The sequence below is a fragment of the Sceloporus occidentalis genome, unplaced genomic scaffold (assembly GCF_023333645.1).
Source record: "Sceloporus occidentalis isolate IW3139 unplaced genomic scaffold, rSceOcc1.0.p SCAF_55, whole genome shotgun sequence".
Lineage (NCBI taxonomy): Eukaryota > Metazoa > Chordata > Lepidosauria > Squamata > Phrynosomatidae > Sceloporus > Sceloporus occidentalis.
Genome location: NW_028317035.1, coordinates 1,896,798 through 1,906,006, shown reverse-complemented (window position 1 = coordinate 1,906,006; position 9,209 = coordinate 1,896,798). Strand labels below are relative to the sequence as shown.

Here is a 9,209-nt window from a genome sequence, read left to right as displayed (position 1 = left end):
CTCATATTATACATTTGTATTATTTGAGCCTGAGACTAGCTTAGCGCACCGACATTTTTTCTTTTCCCTGTTTGCACATATTTGAGGTTGTTGGCTCCTCATCAGTCTGGTTGCAGCTTGCTGTCCAGGGGTTAAATGGGAGGAGGTTTAATTGCACCTCCCCCAACACATTAATAAGGTTTTGGTAGCAGTATAAACTGCTTTGTGTGCCCACTATGTAGGAGGTGAGAGTAGGATCTCACCCTATTGAGAGTGTGCCTTGACGTGGCGGGTGAGCTTAATTATGCTTTGGCCAATTCATATAACCAAAACCTCTCATTTATATTATGTTTATATATTTGTTGCCAACTTTATTAGGGTGAGAAGCGCAGACAGTATTTTGTTTTAACCCCTTCGCGACCTTTGCCGGTTCAGGACCGTCATGACATGAAGGTCACTAAATGACCTTTGACGGTCCTGAACCGTCAAAAAGTAAAATAAGCTTAGAAAGTGATCAACGATCACTTTCTTCGCTTAAACGGCGTTACTGTAATGCCTCGATGTCGAGGCATTCAGTAACGCCGAGATCGGCATCGGGGGCCATGTCTGGCCCCTCCCCGAGGCGTCAACAACCGCCATACATTGTATGGCGGCGGACGCCCGTTTTAAAAGCGTTTAGGAGGCGATTGTTGGAATGCCTCGATCAGGAGGCATCCAGCGACACCAAACACTTACCTCTGGGTGGGCTGTGACTGCTCCGGAGAGCGGTCACAGCCGCAGCTGCCGGTGTTCTTCGCCATCAACAAGATGGCGGCCGCCCTGTAAAAGAAACAAACAAGTTTTTAAAGTTCGCTAGATGGTCTAGAGAACTCTGGCTCCACTTGCAGGTTGAATACAGGTACTGCATTCAACCATGCAAGTCAATGGAGCCCAGCTTTCTAATCACAATGTGATTAGTAAAATATTAAAAAAAAAAAAAAAAAATATGGAAAAAATTAAAAGTGCTAACATTTAAAAATAATTATGCAGTGATGTCACTAGATGAACCATCCAGCAAAATGTGTAAAAAAAAATATTAAAAAAAAGTATTAAAAAAATAAAATAAAAAAATAAAGTTTATTATTTTGAGCAAGTGCTAAAATTTCTCAAAAATCTCAACAAAGAGTTAAAATAAAAGCACTTCAAATACCCAAGGGGTGTCTAATATAAAAAAAAATGGCTGATGGGGTAAATTGGAGTGGCTGAGCTCAAAGATAGGGCATAGGTACAGACTTTCCAAAATGGACAAAAAAAGCGCACTTCCCAAATGTGGCATTTTAAATCTCAAACAGCACGACAAATCCATGCATGTCGGGTATCACTGCACTCAGGAGATGTTCCTGAACACACATTGGGGTGTTGTTTGACAGTGGCATATACCAGGACCTGTATATCTATAAGGCTAGGTTTCCACTTGGTTTTTTTTTGCTAAAAACGCCCATGCAGCCAGATGTTAGCTGTTCTTCAATAGGAAATCGCACAATGCCATATCCACTTGGCGTTTTTCTGTTTGGCGTTTTTTCAGTCCTCTTCGGCGTTTTTCTGCTTTTTTGGGCTCTGTGGCAGTTTTTCAAAATCGCAGCATGTTGACACTCTGGCGTTTTTTGCAAGGAAACCTTGGCGTTTTTCTCCAATAGAAGTCTATGGGAGAGAAAAAACGCCATGAAAAAGCCATGTGGGTTTATTGCCTTGGCGTTTTTATGGCGTTTTTTCCACAGTTACAATGCAGAGGATGGACCCAGTATCTGTGTGTCCTACGAGAAATAGGCTGGAAACAAACAGTTTCACACAAAACAAAGTTCATATTGAATTCTACACCATTTGGAACAAACATGCCATTACAAACAAACATACGCGACGCATCAACCGGATCCTGCCTGCCAAAAGCAACAGCAAACAATTTGCACCATCATTTGGGGTTCCAATCTTCCTAGAGGAGCAGACATTCGGAATAAAGCATGTCTTACAAACCACAGAAAAGTGACAAAAGGGTCCGCCGGGGCGTTTAAGCAGAACTCTACCAAGTAAATTACATCAGGGGGCAGATACTTGCCATTTATCCTAATCCCTTTTTTAGCTGGGTGAAACTTCTAACTTGTAAAGGCTGGAAAAACTGCCTAAGGTCAAAAAAAGCAATTTCCACAGAAAGGCTAAAACGCCAGAAAAAACTCCAGAAAAACACACCAAAACGCAGGAAAATGCAGTGGCAGTTTTCTTGGCAGGACAAAAACCCAAGTGGAAACCTAGCCTAACTAAAGTACAATTTGTGTGAAAAAAAATTACTATTACAAAGTTTGACAAAGTGTAGTTGTATAATTGGTGCATGGAAAGGGTTAAAATAACAGCATTTGGAATACCCTGGGGTGTCTAGTTTTCAAAAATATATGGTTTGAATGGGTTAAATTGAGTTAACCGGCTTCAAAGATGTTCCAAAGAGGAGATGGAGGCAGAATGACCAGATTTGTTAAAAAAGATTTGGAAATCATAAAACGCTGCTTGTACTTATTGCCCTATAACTTACAAAAAACAGCAAAAAAACATAAAAACATTGGGTATTTCTAAACTCAGGACAAGTAGTAGAATCTATTTAGCTAGTTTTTTTACTTGCTTTTTTAGGTGAGTAAAAGATTTTTCAAATAAAAGTCATAAAATGTGTTTTTTTTCAATTTTTCACCATGTTTTTTTTATAGTAAATAAGATGATACGATCAAAATAATGGTATCTGAAGAAAGCCCATCTTGTCCTGAAAAAAACAATATATAACTTATGTGGGTACACTAAATGGGTGAGGAGAAAATTACAGCTGAACACAAGCACCACAAAAATATTAAAACAGCCTCGGTCCCGCAGGGTACAAAACGAAAAATGAGCCCGGTCCTTAAGGGGTTAAATATATCTTTGATATGTTTGTGTGTGTGTGTGTGTGTATGTATATGTATATATATATATATATATATATATATACACTACTTCATATTTAAGATAATGGGGTGAGATGTTTGTGTCAAAATTGGAATCATCCTGTAGCCAATGGTGGATACACAGCAATATTTACAGCCCCATTCTCATGAAATTTTTTCAGCAAGTTTGCTCTTAGTCCATTGACGTATAACGTTGTGTAAGCAGGTCTGTATCTGTGTTTGCCTCTGTGTCCCTTGAGTCTCAATGCGCATATCTCTCCATTTTTGTCAGTGTCTGTGATGAGTTATTTAAACTTAAGCTCACATATTTAGCTACTGTATGCGTTATGAATCAATCTTAGCCCAGCTTTCAGGGAAAACTCACTCACTGCGACTCTCCCTCACAAAATCTTAATTTTGCTTACCCTATTTGCACGTAACAAAGTGTGCCGCTACTTATCTCATAAGGGAACTCCCACCAAGACTTTGTATTACAAGTAACACATGAAAAAAATACTGTTTATAAAACAACTTGTTGTGTGTGTTCTAGCTCTGTTTTCTTCGCCCAGTATACCAAACAACCTGACTCCTTATCAAACTGGTAAACGGAAGAATGTCTCACACTAATCATATTCTGGGATTCTCTTACATTATTTAATTAGCATTGCCTTAACCAAAAAAGTCAACTAAAGTTAATGTGACTGCTTAAAATGGCAACCTGCAGCACTATTTAATACTAAAAAAAAAGTTTATTGGGAGCATCAGGGCCGGCCCTACAATGGAGCCGACTGCAATTGCCCCAGGCGGCACTTCAGAAGGGGCGGCACTTTGCCGCCCCCAGCGGTTTTTTTTTGGTTTTTTTGAAGCGGAGGAGAGAGAGAGGGGCACCGAGTGGTTTTCGCTTACCCGCTCGGCGCCCCTCTCTCTCTCCTCTGCGGTGAGTTTCCCTGTTCGGTCTCGGTGCCGGCTTGTAATGCAGAGCGCCGGAAGTGACGTGAATTTCCGGCGCTCAGCATTACAAGCCGGCACCGTGGCAGCACAGGGAGACTCGCCGCAGGACTGTTTAAGGGTAAGTACCGGTGGGGGGGGGTAGATAATGCCGCCCCCCCCCCGGCGTCGGGCGGCATTTTAAACTTCGCCCCAGGCGGCGTTAAGTCTTCGGCCGGCCCTGGGGAGCATCATTAAAAATACTGAGATGTCAACTTCCAGTAGCTGAAATTTTCATCAAGCTGCACCCAAATATGTCCTTCAATGTTATAATATATATTAATGTAATAATCTTAACCTTCTTTCCTTTCATTTTGGTAAATTTGATGATTCATACGAAGCTCCAAAAACGAGGCTAGACCCCTCCCCCATGAATTGGATGAAACTAAGGAAAAATCTCTGAATTTGTGTCTGAAATTTGTGGGCCTACATTCACTCACACTCTCATTCTCGTTCACTCTCTCATACGCTCTCTAAATGTTTCCCTACCTTCTTTGCCAACTACTGCCGATTGCACATCATCTTCTGACTTCTCCCTTCTCTACAATTTGCTATTTTTGTCCGCATCTCAGCAGGCATAACCCAGTGGGAACTCAAATATATATATAATCACAATCAGGTATGGATTAACGGTGGAGCGCATGGAGCAATTGCTCCAGGAACCTGGCTTTCTGACAAAGCAGCGATCCGATCAGGCACTGTGACATGCAGCAATCACCCTCCCTCACTGGCACAGCATGCCGAAAAGTGATGTCCTTTCTGGGTTCGCAACACAGTGAGGGAGCTACAGGCAACAAGGAACATATGGGAGGTAATTGGAGGGTGCAGTGTATTTGCTCCATTATAAGATGACCCCCCCCAAAAATTAAATATTCATTTAAGAAAAAAAAATGCCTGAATATAAGACTACCCTATAGGAAAAAGTTTTATTAGTAAATATTAATTCACATATAAACTATTTGTTCATATTTAATAAAAACTATGAGAAAATTAGTTTTTTGTTTTTACTTCCTTTTGTCAACCTGCCCCCCAGTTATGCCTTATACCCCCTTGTATGCCACTCTGCCCCCCAGAAACTCCTTATACCCCCCTATATGCCACTCTGCCTCTCAGATATGTCTTATACCCTCCCTATATTCCACTCTGCCTCCAGAAATCCCATATACCCCCCGATATGCCACTCTTACACCCCCCCTTTCGACCTAGACTCCCTGGTGTCTAGTGGGAGGCAACCTCCGCTGCTGCTGGCCGGTACTTCCACCAGGGCTTCTATGACATAGCACGAGCGTGACACGACCTTCCGGCTGGTGCTCAGTCATTGAAGCCCCAGAGGTGCCGGCAGCAGCGGAGGTTGTCTTTGCGCATCCTGCAGAGGTCTCCTGCAGCGTTGCAGGGGATCTGGATCTTAGTCTTGTAGTCAGACCTCTATTTGAGCATTTGCTCTGAAAAAAACCTAATCTTATAATCGAAAATGCGGTATATATACTGTGTGTGTCTGTGTGTACATATGTATGTTTGAGGGGAGTAGAATAGAAGTTACAAAGAGGATGAACATTGTAAAAGGCAGACAAGCTAGATAAAAGAAAAGGGGAAAGATGTCAGCAAGTGAGGTACCAAAAAGAGATAGGGCAAAAGAAATTGCCAAAGAGAAGGGAAAGGATAGAACTGACGGAATAAAGACTACAAGAGACAGCAAAAGCAGCAAAAAAGAGCTTGCTAAAGGCAGGAAATCCAGAGAAGGGGTTCTTCCTGTATAATTGTTCCATGGCCCAAAGTGTCTTAATCTCACCTTGATGGAAATGTTCTAACTTTGAAATGGAATGTGAATTGCAGGTATCACATATCATGATACTGTGCTATACAGTGCGTAAAAAAAGTTTTCTAAAAACTAAAATGCAGTTAATAGTTGTGCAAGGACACACTTTTTAGAGATATAACTGCTTCTCTATCAAAGCTAGAATATACACCTTGTGTTTTTCTATGTGTTCAAATGTATGCAGTGCCTTCACTCCTGTATCTTAATGTATCAATTTCTGTTGTATCATGAGGTGGGGATTATGCCAACATGTATAGCTGTTTACCCTTTCTCCACTCCAGCTTGTGGTGAATACACAAACAAACAAAAAAATTGTAAAAAAAACAAACGCCAAAAAAGGCCATATTGTCGCCTTAGACAAAACCAGTCCCCAAGAATGCTGCTCACAGCTTTATTTTAACAATCACAATTTTACATGTTGCTTGGGAAGGCAGAGATCTGTTAAGTCTTATTTCATATTTATTGGCTGAAAAGATGGACTAACTTTGCCTCCTTCCTGCAAAGTTGGTCATTTAAGGATGGATTCCATTTGGTAGTAGTTCGCTTTTCCCTGTTTGTCTTTTTAGAACAGAAGGTCCTGCATGAGACACATTTTTCATATCTGGTATGCAGAGTAGTCAAATCCTGGAAAAGTGGGTAGTGAAGTTTAATCCTACATCAAAACATCACAGTATTTGTGTAACGCATACATCACAGTACACCTGTAGCGCTGTGTGTCATCATGTGTTGACATGTTAAATATCATGGATCACCATCTAATCCATGGTGTCTTTGTGTACACATTTGTATATGATTGTGTGTGAACAAAGCCTTTATACAGGTTTGTGTAATGTTTTGGTTGCAAAAACAAACCTGCAAAACAAATCTCCAACAAAGTAGCTGTGTGCGTGTGTGCATACATGTAGTTATGCAGGTTTTCCGTTATGTAAGTTATCCTGTATTTATGGGTCTCCTGGCATCAGTACAAGTCTTTGTGCCCACATAGCTTCTTTGCTTTTTTGCCTCTGCATGTGAATTTTAAGGCTTTCTGCCATTAGTCCCTGCAAAGGCACTACTTGCTCCAACTTAACCTCTTGTTCTCTCCTTTTATTTAGAAGAGAGTCCTTAGGGGAACACAGTTGCGAGTTTATTAGCACAGGCTGGTGGCTGGGGCATTAATGCTTAACAGACATTCTTCCTTTTTGTTCTGGTCCCACTGATGTATAACTGGTGGGTAAATAACCCTTCCAGAAAGTGGCCATGGGGAGAGGGAGTCAGATCTGCCTCCAGGGCGATAGCGTGCAAGTAACCCAATCATAGTAAGAAGAAAGCAGAACACCAGCGCTGTCAGTGCTTTTTGTCCTCTGTGTCTGAAGCTTGTTGCAGTCTCTCTAGTCCTGGCACTGGCACAAGCCGTTCTTACTTGGCCTCCCAGAACTGATACCCGCAGACATACTCTGCATTCTTCCCCTGGTAGGAGTCTTGTAACATTGTAAGAGTGCAGTCCCACAGGCAGCCTTGCACGTTCCACACTGGCACCAGGTGTCAAGCAGCTCCATCTTAAGCTGCATCCTAATGTGTTAAGAGGTGGATTCCAAGAAAGCAATAGGTGACGCTCTCCTATTTCACCAACTCGTAGCTGGACAGGACCATCTCTGGCAGGGTATAGTTGGTTAACCATCAAGTGGACACTCTTATAATCAGCTCCCACAAGATTCTGTGCTACACAAGTATAAAGTCCAGCATGAGCTGATGATACCCCTTGGATTTCCAGTGTCCCTTCCTGTTGCACCCTGTAGCCACCACACTCTGCTGACACTCCAAGGCGCTCCCCTGAAGGTGTGACCCAGAAAATCTGGGGCTCTGGTTCTGCAAGTGCTCGACAGTGTAATGTGATACTCTGTCCACTAGTTGCCCGTATTCTAGGTGCAAAGGTTGATACAGGAATAAGTGGCAAGCAGTGATCGCTCATCTCCCGGAAAGGGACCAGTCTTAGCTGTGTGCGCCTTAATTCAGGAGGTTCCACACACAGTGTAGATTGAGGTTCCATAAAGCGTACATGAGGAGCAGTCGTATTGACCCAACGGATTACACAATCACATCTCAGTGGGTTGCCATGCATGGCAATTTCTTGCAAATTAGGTAATGATTCCACGGTCTCCCTGTGCAGAGAGCTTAGAGCATTATTGTTGAGCATCAGTGTTTCCATTCGAGGCAACCTTTGAAAAGCTCTTGGATGGATGAAAGAAAGTTTAGGGTTATTTGTGACTTCTAACTTGGTAAGCTCTGGCAAGTTGATAAGTGCTAGCTCGTCTATAGATACCAACTCTTCCATGCTGTTTAACCCAAGCTCTTTTAGCTGAGCCATGTCAGCAAAATCCTTTTGTTGAATTCTACTTAAAGGGTTCTTGTTAAGGTCCAAGAACTTTAGTCCAGGTACTCTCTGCAGGGCTCTCTTGGGCACTTTGACAAATTTGTTATCATAAAAAGAGAGACTTTCTAGGTTCACCAGGCCCTCCAGAGAATAGTCAGATATTTCCTTCAGTCCCATACCAGCCAAAACAAGACTCCTGAGGTTTGAGAGTGGCTGAAAATTCATATCTGGAATGGAGCTCACTTTGTTGCCACCAACCATTAATACTTCTAGTGCTGGCAACTCCCTAAACCAGCGATTATCCAGGCTTCTCAGTAAGTTAGAGTTGAGGTGCAAGCGAAGCAAACGTTGTAGGCCATAAAAGGCTTTGGGGGATATAATAGAAAGTTGGTTGTGGTTAAGATACAACTCTTCTAGACTTTTCAGCCCAGAAAAGCTATGGTCGGGTAATTGGGTCAACTGGTTCTCCTCCAGATGTAGACTGACAAGACTGGGAAGGTATCTAGCATTGAAGTCATGGACACTGCAAAAACTGTTTTGAGACAGGTCAAGTTCTGTCAGGTTTTCTAGGTAACTCAGATCTTGCTGTTCCAGGTGTGCAATATTGTTGCTTTGTAGAAGAAGGGTGTGAGTTCCTGCTGGAAGCCCTCTGGGAACTTTTGAAACAAACAAGTCATTGCAGTCCACAGTGTTAGCTTCTCTATAAGCTGATCTTGGGGTGTACCAGGGGCGGATCTGACAGACACACTGTGATGGGCATGCCACCCTCCAGGGAACAGCTGGGATGCCTGCTAGAGCTGAGGATGCAAAAAGATGCCATAGAAGGACTAACTCCAAACCAAGAAGTCCCATTATGGAGCTGCAAAATGAGTCTATGCTACCCCCTTAATATGGGTTGATGTGCAAAGATGATACAGCAAAAAGGGCAGGTTGATGTATATCCTGTAGACTCAGTCAGCTGCTGTTTGAGTTAGCACATGTCTTCTGTCATAATGAACTTTAAGCCAAAGGGCTTTTCCTCTCTTTGAAAGTGATGACATCATTCACCATCCAATGTGTTGATGGCTTCTGTGAATATAAAATGGTTGTAGTTAGAATACAGGTTATCTGTGTAACTATACCACATTTATTATTA

The 9,209-nt window shown here is 42.2% G+C and overlaps 1 protein-coding gene across 1 annotated transcript; it reads right to left on the bottom strand.

Annotated features, from left to right (window-relative positions):
• Positions 1-6,850: 6,850 nt before the first annotated feature.
• Positions 6,851-8,926, bottom strand: LOC149287899 (leucine-rich repeat neuronal protein 2-like). The gene has a single exon (XM_089492269.1). It carries the CDS (start codon positions 8,924-8,926, stop codon positions 6,851-6,853), a length of 2,076 nt encoding a protein of 691 aa, XP_089348395.1.
• Positions 8,927-9,209: the final 283 nt, after the last annotated feature.